Raw genomic sequence first — 13,692 nt, 5'->3', positions numbered from 1 at the left:
TGTTCTGCCTCCTTTACCAGCATGCATGTGACAGTTGCTATGGGCCATTTGCTCACTGACATGATGCAATTGAGCTCAGCAGAGAAATTCAGAAAAGTGTTCTTCCAGGCATGGATCAGTTAATTATTATACTGGTGACTGAGATGCTGTTGCAAAGAATGTAGGCTTCTCAGTAACATGGTGGTGCTACACATTCTTTTTCAAACATTAGCTGTTACCTTTGTCCAAGAAGACTTTGCGTGTTCATCAACTTTATAATGATTTAACCATTTAGACAGCAGATTTTTCTTGCCAAAATAGTTTATCTTAAGTATTTTTATCAAGTTTATAGTGGCGGCGGGGAACATTGAGCCCAAATGAGTACAAAGCAGTGACCCTAAATACTATGCTTTCTGATATGTCAAAAGTGTTCTTGGAGCATCTGCAATGATTTCAGAAGTGTGTGTCATGACCTAGTAGCACTGGTATGTCCCTTACCATGTTGGGGATACTGCATATAGGATTCCTTGCAAACTAATCTTCTAGGATCGTTTTTTGCTTTTTCATTGGATTGTTGCACTAGCAGCTGCAAGGTTCCCAGCACCCACACTAGTGGCATATCATCCTATTTGCATTAGCATATGGAAGAGTGGACTCAATTGAGCTGGTATGCCACAAGTGTGGTAGGCAAGAACCACCTCCAGTGGTCCATCAAGCCATAACTTTTGCACAGAAGCTCCAAGACCACACTTTTAGTGAGACTGTTGTTCTAGTTTGTTCTGATATAAGATTTCCCTGAACTAGATTTGAGGCAGTTCTTGTCCATGCATAAGTGCTAGGGGGAACAGGGTGCCTTCAGTAACTGAGGAGCATCTGGAATGTAATAATTGCCCCGATAAGTCAGGGATAGGACAAATCCTCAAGTGAAGCAACTCATCACTGCAAGAGGAGTGTGTCCAGCACCATGTGGAATTTTTGAGAGCTATAAGATTTTAAGAATGTTAGACACACCTCCACAATATCACCATCGTGTCTGCACTTTGCATTTTAGTTCTGATATCTCAAAAAGTTTCTAATCCTAAACAATTAGAGGCAAAGCATCTTGCCAAACACCCTGCTTGTTTTTGGTTCAATAAGCTGATTGTTGCTGTGATGATGAAAACGGCGCACTAAGATCATTAGTGACAAAGAGCTCTTACATCTGTGTTAATGTCAAACTGTTGGCAGTGAAACTTTTCTTGGGTAGGCCCCACTTTAACTCTTTCACATGAATCATGTTTTCTTTATGGTGTTGGATATTACATATGATAAACATTTGGGCTATAGCACTTTATTTAAGGTCTCAGCATTTGTACACTTATGTATACTAGTTTGAGGTATTAAATCGGTACATGAATAGGCAAATTGTTGCTATTCATTTTGTTGTTCCTCTGCACTTTGGCATTAACTGTCTTACATTGTACAAGTGTTTTGTATTGACTAACTGTGGCAAATGAGCTAGTATTCCACTAGTTTTTACTTTTTTATTCATGTGGGTGGTGATTTTCTCCAAAGCGACTTACAATGTTAAGCTTTTTAGTTATTTTCTCATTTATACGGCTGGATTATTTTACTTGGCCAATTTAGGGTAAGTAACTTGCTCAAGGGTATTAAGGCTATAGGTGGGATTCGAACATGTGACTTTTGGCTCCAAAGGCAGTCATTCTAACCATTATGTTACCAACTACCCCTACCTACAGCTCAGTTTTCTGTGACCCCTGTCATTTGTAGTGCATGGTTCCTGTACCTGTGCCTTTCTACCTCTTTTCACACAGATATTATGAGGTATGAGCAGTAGGGGGAGGTCTTCATTGAGAAGAGAAGCTCTGGCCTGCTCCCAGGCCATCCACCTGCATTCTTCACTAACCCTCTTCACCCAGTGGAATGGGAATGCATCCTACACACTGCATACCCCTTTTCAACACTGAAGCACTTAAAACACAAGGAGTAGCAGCCAAAAAACCCACCGATACCTATATTTACACCATGTGATTTTCTTTGAGGAGTATTGTAGTATTATTGTTCATCTCAAATATTTCAAGTTATAATCTATAGATTACATTTTTTTGTGAGAGAAAAATGTTGTTTGCTAAGATTAAATGCAGATTACCAATGAACCCCTTGGGATTTACAAACAAAGCTGTGCTGCAGCCTGGCAGCCTCCAAAAACAAGGTGACCTCCTGCTTTGCCTTGGTCCAGATACTGTGGAAAAAGGTCTTGTTTCTGTCTTTTACAAGACTGTCTTTCTCCCCCATTCAGTACAGGTCCTTCTATACCTTTAAGTCTCTGCTGCAAGTATATAGACATAGATAGTTGACCTGGAAAACTGGTCATCTGATACATAGGTGACCTAAATGGTGTATGATAAGTCAGTGCTGTATTTTTTCTTTTTTTAATCTAAATTTTGCTACCTTGATGGCATTGGTGATGCTATTGATTTTGGTTTGTAATGCAAAATCATTACAATATGTTACTGTGGACTAATTAATTAAAGTATGGGATGGCTACCTGAGGTTCTTACATCAAACATTATAAATGCTAGGAACAGTAGAGTGGTTTTTCTGCCTGGTAACTGATATCTCAGTTGAGATGCTGCTCTTACTTCCACATTACCAAACAGTAAATTTAAAAACTGAGTCACTGTACAAAGAATTTAAATGTTTGTATGTAAACATAAATTATTATGATTGTTTGAATTGCTCACAGAAAGGAGCTAAAGAAGGAACTTCCTTGAATTGCAGATGATCATGGTGATCTTAAAGTGGATGTGAGCACTTTTTTCAGGAGAGAAGTTGCTGAAAACATTGTAACACAGTCAGTATACACTACTGAGGAAATGCAAAAACTTAAAGGGACTTGTGAATACAACCTTACATTTAAAGCATAGCTGAGCTGCGCCTGGAAGTATGGCCTATGAAGGCGTACTTCACAAAGGTGAATTCTATGAATGAACTTAGTTTTGTTCAGGGATAATAAAAGTGCAGACGGAGGCTTAAATATTTACATTTACTCATTTAACTGATGCTTGTTCTCCAACGTGACCTACAGTGTTAATGTTACCATTATTACAGTTACAAGCTTACAATTATTACCCATTCATACAGCTGGGTAATTTACTGGAGTAATTTAGGGTAAGTACCTTACTCAAGGCTACTACAGCTGGAGGTGGAGTCCGAACCTGCGATCTTTGGAGCTGCTGCCTTTGGATCCAACCACTACACTACCAGCTGTCTGCAGTTTTAACTGCCTTAACACAGAAAACATTCATCACAGAAAGAGAGGTTAAGGTCATGCTCCAAAGCTTTACATATTAAAATAAGTGCCAATACTTGTTAAAGCACTATATAAAGTAGATGTTATACCTCGGGAACTGTTTGGAGTAGCATTAACCATGATCTGTTCTCTTATTTTGGGTTTTGGTGGCGTCCCAATTATCAAAACTTTCAATAGGTCAGTGTGGTCAGTGACTAAGTTTAACTACTTTGTACAGTTTTAAATCTTCAGACACTGAAGTGCTGTGAACATCCATTAAGCTGCAGAATGTCCTAAACTGATGTAATTTGCTGGATTGAATGTACAATACATGGAGGTTTTTTAACCCAGCCCATTGTCAGATTATTTTTTTTCTGATTGAAATATTCTATGGTGTGATCACACAGAAACCCTGATGAGCTGTAGTGTTCTTCGTTTTTTTCCTGGAAATCAAGCTTGGTTGGAGTGGGAGACAGGAGAGTTTGGTGGGTGTGGGGGTTGAGAGAGAAACTAGCGCAGTACAGAGACCACAATGCGCTTTGGTACATGCTGCTATTAATACCCATTTGTGCAAGGAGTGCAGTGAAATACCTGTGTCATAGAGGAATTAAAACATCTATTCCTCACAATAGCTATTTAAACAATTTTGATGGCATAGAATGTGGGAAAACCCCCTTTCCATAACACTGGTTCACAGGCAAGGTTTGTAGATAATCTACACTAAACTATAATTTTATAATCAATTTCATCCTCATTAAACAAATATGGGGAAAAGGTGTGTTCAGCTGAATTTTCAGCATGATTTGGTTTTACCGAGTTCAGTTTTTGCCATTCATCTCAAGCAAGGAATTTGTTCCTCAATTTCATTCTGTCCATCTGGGTCATGTGAGAGCAAAATGTCAAAATTAGGTAAAATCTGTTTTGGGTCACTGTCTGATTTTTTTTTTTTTTTTTTTTATTTAAAAAAAAAAAAAAAAAAAAACACAAAATGTTTACTTGTTTTCTCTGCCTTATTGTGTTGACATAGCTGAGAGGTTTACGCAAGCACCGCTGTGTGCGAGTTTTTCAGGGTGGAGCTGTGGGGTGGGGGGTGTGGCCAAGCCCCTGCCAAGAGTGTAATAATATTCATGGGCAATTGCAGTGAATTGGCCCAGGGCAACTGTGCACAGTTTTTTTTTTAAGATCTGAGATAAATCTCCTTGCTACTTTTGAGTAGCACTTGATGGAACTTCTGCTTTGAGGCAGGCTATGTATGGTAGTCTGTCACCGCTTGACTCCCTTCATCTCTTTCTTGCTCATTTCAGGCTCACGTTTGAAACGCCACCTTGTACACTTGCCTGAGAAGCACCCTACAGTGCTCAAACACAAACATGTGAGCTAAGACAGGCCCTTCTCTTAGAGGTCAAAAGGAGGAGCTGCCAGCCTCCTGTCTTGCTGCTGTCCTGTCTGCTTAAGAACTTGGAGCACCGGCAGCTGGAAGGGGAAGAGAAGTGCGGGTAGGTTGTGTGGCTGTGGGGCTTACTGAACCCAGGGCCTATCAGTCTCTCCTCTGGCACTGTGCCACCCCTCTGTGCCTACCCATGATGCCAAGAAGTCTGCCGAGGGCTCGACTAAGAATAGCCCCTACCACCACCACCCCTCTCACTGCTAGTCAGGAATGCAGGGAAGAATGTGAGCAGCAAAGATTCCTTGTTTCAAAGATAGGCCCGCTTGCCTTGTATGAGATAGCGTGCAACCGCAAACTGTTTACTCCTGTAAGATCCTCAATTCTGAAATGGTTATCTGATCCCTCCCCTCGCACTGACTGCCTCAGTCCATTGCACCAGAAGTGCTTATAAGGACTCAAAAGAGAGGGAGAACTCTACTGCCCTGTGAAGTAATTAAACTAAATTGTACGTAGTGTGTGCGTCTGCAACAAAGTATCCTTCCCAAGCAATACCTCCAGTGTGTCAGATTACACGGTCTCAATACACTGTTAATTTTGGGCAGAATGGTCAAATAGAAAGGGAAGGAGAGATGATGTGGAAACTCCCCGACCCCCCCCCCGAGGAGAATCGCCAGTATCTACATTAATTATGAAAGTATGCAGAGAAGTGTGGGCAGTGTAGTGATGCACACAGTGCTGTTTATGGGCTGTTTATTGAAACTGTTAACTCTTCCCTTGCTGCCAGCTGATCCTGGGGTAGCCCGATGTAACCACTTTGTTCTGTTTGCCGTACCTGCTCCCAGATGTGACATCTGAGGGGTTCGCAGCAAACCCCATCCCCAGAAAAAGGCCAAGGTGACAGTGGAAGCGGATGACTTATGCCAACAATTTCCCTGTTCTGCTGCTGTGAGTTTTCGTGATTGCTGGCTGTGCTCATGGAGTACATGGGGTGGAAGAGAAGGGTGATGTTATTTGAGTGGGCTTGCTATCATGCCTGCCCTACAGACTTCGTCACCATCAATTGATACTGACTTGATAACACTTTAGAACACATCTGTGAATTTGAATTTAGTCAATAGCATTAATGTAATTTTAGCTGAAAACATGATTCCTAGCCATTTATATAATAGCTAGCTATGGCAATCTGCATATTTGTTTGTCAAATATGACAAACACAAATACAGACTCACTTTGCCCATGATCTTAAGTTCATGTAAGGTGTAAATGTTCATGCACTATAACTTTGACTGTCCCTGGATGAACATTTACACAGCTACTCCTGTAATGTAAATTTTTACATATATCTCAAAGAAAATATTACTAGGAAGGTGATTTGGAATAGTCGATATTCGGATGAAGTTTTATGCAGCTACGCGTGTGATGAACATTGGTTCATATGGTGTAAAGTAACTGTACTTAATCACGCATCTGCATCTATGTTTCTGCTGATGTGATGAACACATTACATTTTCTATGAGATGTACGTCGTTTTGGAGGAAAGTGTGCGCTCAGTGAATAAATGTACATGTCAACAATAGTGGTGAATTAAGGCTTATTGAGTGCTCAGACTCCATAACTGTTGCACTGAGACTTGTAAAAATCTGTAAAAGAAAACTGAATATAAAAACCTTGCTTTAAGCAAACTAGTCTATTAGTTAATACATCTGACAAGACTTCATGTATTTAGCACCAGTTTATGAGAGTGTTACGAATTCTTTGGAAAAGACAGAAACACTGAGTTCATTTAGAAATATGAACTGATGCACTAAAAGCAAATGAACAATCTGAGGCTCCTTCTCATCCTCTACTGTGGTGTTTCCTTATGTTGTCTTTGGTTTCACATTACACTTGCTTTTGTCACAAGTTAGTTTAATAAGCGCTGCACATGAAACGTATCAATCTCTTCAAAATATTTAGACACATTGTTATGAAGTATGGAGACAATTTCTGAGATTTTTGCTGTGAACAAGTTTTGCTGCCAGTAGATCCCTTTCCCAAGCATGTATGTAACCATGTTGAAAATGGACTGCTTCATTCTTTATTGGTTTATAACTTTAGTGTACTTTATAAGTACACTGGGGGGGTATGAAAACCAGTTTTATACTGGAATACAAATGGAATGCTTGGCGTATACAGATTCACGAATACCTATTTCTTTTCCTCCTGCTAAGCATAGTAATTTTTTCCTGTGTTTTTTTGCTGTCCCTGGATATGTGGCATATTTCTTCTAGTTAGTCACATACCGGTCTCATTCTGCCACACCTTTAGCACACATCTAGTAGCAATCTGGGGGACTGTGTGCTGCAACAGTGGCCCTAGACTACTACAGAGCAGACATACCCAAAGAATTTGGTAGTCAAAGACTGTCTTGTTTTTGTGCGTGCCTTAAAATGCTTTGCATACACCTTTTGTGACCGCTTGATACCAGTGAGGGAACATGTATTATCTAGCATACGTTGCTATAAGCACCTTGTAATGCATGTATAGTTGACCTGTTCATGCTACTGGACATGTGGTTCACACATCTGTGAACCTTTTCTAAAGTTTCCGTTCCCCTGGTTTGTAAACAGTTGAAGTGGTACATTAGAATATCATCACTGAGCTTTTCCCATCTGCTCTGACAGTGCTTTAATAATGCAAATCCAAAGCTATTAACTGCAAATGAAGTTCTATCTGAAACCTCTATTCTGACAATATTAATGTAATTTGCTGTTTAGTTCATTGTATGGTTTGAATGCTTTTTGGTTCCACAAAGCAGGAGCATTTTGCATGACCCCTCCACAACAAGTGATATGTCAAAAGAGGACGTGGATAATACCCCAAATCACTTGGAGCGTAGGCATTTCTGATGCCCAGGAAATCTACCAGTACAGCCTTGCACTACCATGTCCCTCACTAATGCAGACTGTGGTCCGAACTGTCCCCTCAACATCAGACGCACTCCACGGAGAAGGCATGCCATGCCATGACCCGCTTCCCTGGCCACTGCTGGCTGAAATGGGGTGGGGCAGAGAACAGGTTTGGGCCGGGAGATGAGTTCAGTCGCGCTTCTGCTCTAATTGCAGTATGGGGGTGGTTCCTTTGGAAGTTCACCACAAAAGGGCTCCACTCCTCTTGCCTTCATAAATCAGTGCACCAACTGTAACATGTATCTGTCCTGGGGAAGCGGTAAGGCTCAAGATTACGCAGAAGTGTAATGTTAACGCAAACGTTTAGGGCTTGGTGGGTGGTGATTTACACTCAAAACTGAACAAACCAAATATGTTGTCCAGATGCTTCAAACTGTAATGGCCTTTGAGGATTTTTGTCTGAAATGTATGATGCCTGGGTGTGTATTGTGCATTGGAATGATCTTGCGCTGATCATGTCTCTCTGCCTCAGATTTCACGAGCTCGCCCTGCGAGACGCCCAGAGGCCATGCCACTGTGAAGCATGATGGCAGTCCGTGCACCAGGGAGGGAACCAGGAACATTGATGGCTGGATCTCGGTGAGAAATACTCCGTAGACTAGCTCCTTCCCCCTGCTGGCTGTAAAGGGAAAGTGAGCACCAAAGCAAAACGGTTTCTTGGTGAAAATGTGTTAACTGCCTTATTTCACTGATAAATTCAGTGTTTCATCAGCTCACTGGCACCCTAAGCACCCTGAAGAGTTTTATGAAGTAGGCAGTTCCAACTGGAAGGACTCAGCCAGGGCTGAAGCAGTGGTACTTGTATTAGGAGAAAATAACTTTTAAAAATTGGGAATTTTAATATTAGTATATTAGTAATAGAAGTATGCAGTTAACCAAGGCAGACTATCAGGCCAGTACATTTATTCCCCCCCATTTTTTTGTGTACCCGATTCACACCATATTAATTAGTGTCTACAACCTTCTTAAGGGTATGGTACTGGGGTCCTCCTGTGACTTGAACATGCAATGTAGCACAAGTTCAGGTCTGTAAGTGCAAGATGACTGCATTGTCCATAACTTTTCCAAGTTTGGGCACATATGATTCAGGGTGAAGGTCGTAATGTTCATCACATCCATATTATTGGGATGCTGGACAAACAGAGTGTCTTTTGCATGACAGGACAGTGGTGCAGGTGCTGCCCTTACTTTTACTGTGAGATGGTACTTTCTGTCCATTTCACAAAATAAACATGTCTGTTTCTGTCTTCCAAATGGAGCTGGCAATATTCTGATTTTACCACTAAAATTGAACTTTTGTTGTCTGTTATCTTTTGCAGAGATCAAATGGTCTTCTGAAGAAGCCATGGGTAGCTGCTGTAGCTGTCCAGATAAAGAGTCAATCCCAGATAACAATCTAAACAAGTTTAAGGTGGGTCTTTCCATGCAAACTCCTGTTGCATCCCTAGTGTGCTCTACCGGAAATGTGAACAAGTTAAATTACTACAAGGGAGGAGACTTATGGTGGGAGGCTGTGTGTTCCTTTGTCCTATAAGAGACACCCTCTGACATGACCACTTCACAGCTGTGCTTCAGTTGTGCCTTGGCGTTAGGGCACTATGCTCAGTTGACCATAGCTTTATGGATTCTACAAATGTGTTGTGTAGAATTACTCTTTAGCCTCATTAACAAGCTCTCATTGACTATCAGTTCTCAGTGGCCGAAGCTTGCTTATGTACTAGAGAATAACTTTCTGTGCTCTGATTAGATGTATAAGAAAAAAAATTCTTTTGCGATGGAAAGGAGTCTACTTGTAATACAAGAGCGTCCTTAGGTACAAACGTAAAGACTGAACTTAAGTAATATCTTAGAGACCATAATCCCTAAGTGTTCAGTTTCACTGAAGGGAGAATTCCCTTTTCGGGCCAATGTTTGTGGACATGTGACAGAAATAATGTACTGACAAATGACTGCTTGTGGCTGCTGTATTTGACATACCAGATAATTACTTTCCCAACTTTCTTCAGTTAGGGAATACAAAGATTCTTTTGTCTTGTCACAAGGTAATTTACAGTAAGGCTATAGTCATTACAGAGTACTCATTCCCTTTGTGCTTGTTTACCATAGTCATCCTTTGAGTGGTTTTACGGGAAGCAGACTTTTACAGCAGGTAGTGCACATTATCAGTTACACTTTGTAAATATGTTATGATTTTTTTTTCTAAGTTGACTTGTTTTACCTACTTATGTAGCAACTAAGTTAAATGTTTTCAGTAAATAATGCCAAAACCCAATTGTCATATTAAATTACTGCATAATGCATGCATCTTTACGTCATTGGATATAGCAGATTTTAATGACTTGCTCTTACACCTTTAGCTGTATTCTCTTGGAAGGGTAGCATAGAGGTAACTACAATTTGTACCTATGTTTAAAAAGCATTACCAGAAATTTTGTAAACTGCTTAGCACCATCACAGCCAAAAGTGATTGATCTAAAAACGCTGTCTGTTGCAGTAATTCCCCACATTTACATTTATTCATTTAGCTGACACTTTTCTCCAAAGCTACTTATAATGTTAAGGTTACAGTTATTTACCCATTTATACAGCTGGGTAATTTTACTGGCGCAATTCAGTGTAAGTACCTTGCTCAAGGTACAGCTGAAGGTGAGGCTCGGACCTGCGACCTTTGGGTCTAAAGGCAGTTGTTCTAACGACTACGCTGCTAGCTGTCCCACACATTTTGTGTGCAGTTATTCATGCTCTTCCTCTCATAGGTGAAATTGGTGTCTACCTGTTTTGTTTCTGAACTTGATTTGTATATTTTGTCACCTGATGTAACAAGCATTGCAAATTACTGTGGGGCCAGGTTTGATCCCATCACTACTCAGTGGGTTACAAAATTTCTGGCAATACTAGCATTTTGAATTGGGGTCAAAAGTGACTCTGCTGGTACTTGGTGCTCCACTACATTACTGTGCCCTCTAGTGAATAATTAAGTTTGCATGCACACTATTTGGGGAGTAACAAAACATGACATAACAAAAAATAAGAATTTTGCTACATTTTGTTCCTGCTGGTAAAAGTCAGGCTAGGATCATTTCTGACCCCAATGATACTGCCAGGGACAGCACCCAAAAAATCTACTTCAGTCAATGCACATTTATGGCTTAGAAATTACCTTTCTGGGTTGACTCTTAAAATTATTAATTCTAAATGGGAAGGGGGACATGCATTATTGGAGGTACAGAAAAACGGGGAAAAAAATAATCGGGCTTAACGTTGTCTCGGCAGGTGATCAATGTGGACGATGATGGGAACGAGCTAGGTTCGGGCACAATGGAACTGACGGAGGATGAGCTCATCCTTCACACACGCAAGCGTGATGCTGTCAAGTGGCCCTACTTGTGCCTACGTCGCTATGGTTATGACTCTAATCTGTTCTCCTTTGAGAGTGGTCGCCGCTGCCAGACTGGACAAGGTGAGATGTCCCTTCTGCTGCCCATCAGAATCCTCCTACCTTCTCCCACTTTCCCCTGTTGTCCGGTGAGCTGCGAGATCAGATGTCTACCCACAGTGCCTGGCCTCTGAGTTTCTCTCAAATGTCCTGTCCTGTTACATCATGAGTAACCTGACAGTTGTTCTGGATAGCCAAGTTTTATGAACCATCTCATAGGTCAGTTTCATAAGTTCCATCTGTCACGGTCTTGTTTTATTATTCTTAATTGAGCTGTGTATTTGGGTTGAAAAAAACCTCTTTACCCCTACTAGTAAGTGAGGAAAATTGCAGCTACAGCCTTTCATACGTCATTTGGGTTTCAGAGATTGATGTAAGGACATGAAATTTTTTTTTCTTTGTTTTTAAAAAAGTTAGCCTTTGAAGAGTGAAGGCATTTGATTACCATATCCATCTTTTAGCTCCACCTTTTATTAAAGTTGAATTTAATTTTGTTAATTTGGAAGAATCTGCCTTCTAGTTCTCTGAGTGAGAATCCAATCTGGATGGTGTACAGTCACTATATTTACTTAAGTCCCTGCCCACCCAAAGTGCTTGGAGAGGTCATTACAAGTTCAGTGCCTCTTGTGCAAAGTGAAGCTGTTGCTCTTTCCATTTTTAATGTAAGAATGTCAACTTTGAATCCATGCTGACAAAGGATGAGCTCAGGGGAGCCAGCCATGTCTGTGTGTGTTCTTGGGTGGGTAAGTCTGGCCTGTGGAGCAACAGTCAGCTGTGTGTGCGTGCGCACATGCACGTATGCGCAGATGTGGAGCAGCTCCTGCGGTGTTCCTTTGTCCTCTGTGTGTAGTGTGTTTTTGTGTGTGGTGTTTGTACGTATGTAGAATAGTGCCTTTGTATAATCACTTTGGTTGGATGGCTTGTGTCATGCTGTCACCCTGCCATGCTGTCCATTGTAACTGGTGTGTCATGCCATTATCCTTTGCCTTTGTGTCATGGTCCCGTGAGCCATGCTCTCCCTGTGCAGTGAGCTACCTGGTGCTGTGTGTCAGTGTCTGTGAGCCTCTCCCTATGTGTCTGCAGGCATCTTCGCCTTCAAGTGTGCTCGGGCAGAGGAGCTCTTCAACATGTTGCAGGATGTAATGCACAGCAACAGTATCAGTGTGGTGGAGGAGCCTGTGCAGGACGTGAGCCACGGACCAGCGGAACCAGAGCAGCCATGCACACCTCGTACCCCCACCAGTATGTCTTTCAGTGCCTTTCTCTCGCTGTGCATTTGTGCACATGCACAGTGTTGGATTTGTTGTGTGAAAGTTTCTCTCCTTGTGTGCCTGTTTCACAGTTTTGTCTCTACACCTAGCCATTCACAGAAGTGTTTCACCCCACGCATACATCAAATACTGCTCTGTAGGATTGTTACCTCACAGCAGTCTTTTGCAGCTTACATGCAGGCCAACACATTATAAGGGACCTGCAGTCTGTGAGTAAGTCTGTCGTTATGTCAGTAAGGTTCCTTGTAAACACAATTAGATGGAGAAGGTGGGACAGTTGGTAGTGTTGTGGTTAGAGGTTGCCTTTGGCCCCAGAGATTCAAATCTCATCTCTGGCTGTAGTACCTTTGAGTAAAGGTACTTAGCCTAAATTGCTCCAACAAAATTACCTGGCTGTATAAATGCAGTACTATACAGTAACTATAGGTAAGTTAACGTTGTATGTTACTTCAGAGGAAAGCGTCAGCTAAATGAATGCATGTAAATGTAAGATAAGACCTCTGGTCTACAACATGGTGAAAGATATTAGCTGAATCTCCTGTCCATTTTATTTTTCCATGCTACCATTTCCGTTCTGTTTTATGTGAAGATTTGCAAATGCAGGAATAGCACTGCTGCTCGGGCTCCTGTAAATATGCCTGAGACTAGATTAACACAAAATAGTTTTATGAGGATTACATAAGCTTGTTCTAGGTCTATAACTTGATGCTGTACCACTTCCTTTGCAGCCCCAGGCTACACTGCTCCAGCATTACCCAATGGCATCCCACATCCCCGATACCCATCTTTTGGCGACACATCTTCACGCCCCTCCAGCCGACACCCATCTGTGGGCAGCACCCGGCTGCCCTCAGTGGGGGAAGAATCTACACATCCCCTCCTGGTAGCAGATGAGACGGTAAGGTTAAGGTATTTTTGGAGAGGGTTGAAGATGCTATATTCTTGACAGGTAAACATTGGGCCTGTCTTGAACAATATCTAGCTCTGCAAAACAGAGCCATCTCTTGGTAAAATGTATAAAACCTGAGTATTGTTAAACCCTTATTGTTCAGTGCATCCATCCCCAACATAACTGGATCCTATGAAAAATGGCTAAAATGGCTTGTGTAAGTATATACCATTTTCTAATGGCATTTTTGTCTGTCTCCTCCGTGAACCGCCACCTTACCGTGGTGGAGGGGTTTGAGTGCCTGAATGAGTCCAGGAGCTATGTTGTCTGGGGCTGCCCCTGGTAGGGTCTCCCATGGCAGACAGGTCCTGGATGACAGACGAGACAAAGCCCGGTTCAAAAACCCCTTATGAAGGAAAAATCAAGGCTTTCGTTTACCCCGCCCGGTATGGGGTCACCGGGGCCCCACCCTGGAGCCAGGCCTGGGGGG

General features: G+C 41.8%; 1 protein-coding gene across 2 annotated transcripts in view; it reads left to right on the top strand.

The window, feature by feature from the left end:
- Positions 1 to 13,692, top strand: part of frs2a (fibroblast growth factor receptor substrate 2a) — a 36,309-nt gene that overhangs the window by 17,204 nt on the left and 5,413 nt on the right. Inside the window, exons 2-6 of one of the 2 annotated variants that reach the window (XM_018755634.1) lie at positions 8,079 to 8,185; positions 8,926 to 9,017; positions 10,880 to 11,066; positions 12,126 to 12,284; positions 13,042 to 13,211. In XM_018755634.1, coding sequence (XP_018611150.1) covers positions 8,952 to 9,017; positions 10,880 to 11,066; positions 12,126 to 12,284; positions 13,042 to 13,211 — 582 coding nt within the window. In that variant the 5' untranslated portion in view covers positions 8,079 to 8,185; positions 8,926 to 8,951. Of the gene's footprint in view, positions 1 to 7,747; positions 8,186 to 8,925; positions 9,018 to 10,879; positions 11,067 to 12,125; positions 12,285 to 13,041; positions 13,212 to 13,692 lie in introns of those variants that run through there. The other variant, XM_018755635.1, reaches the window with a different exon arrangement.

This window comes from Scleropages formosus, chromosome 24, assembly GCF_900964775.1.
Source record: "Scleropages formosus chromosome 24, fSclFor1.1, whole genome shotgun sequence".
In the NCBI taxonomy this organism is placed as follows: domain Eukaryota; kingdom Metazoa; phylum Chordata; class Actinopteri; order Osteoglossiformes; family Osteoglossidae; genus Scleropages; species Scleropages formosus.
This window is presented reverse-complemented; position numbering and strand designations above follow the sequence as displayed.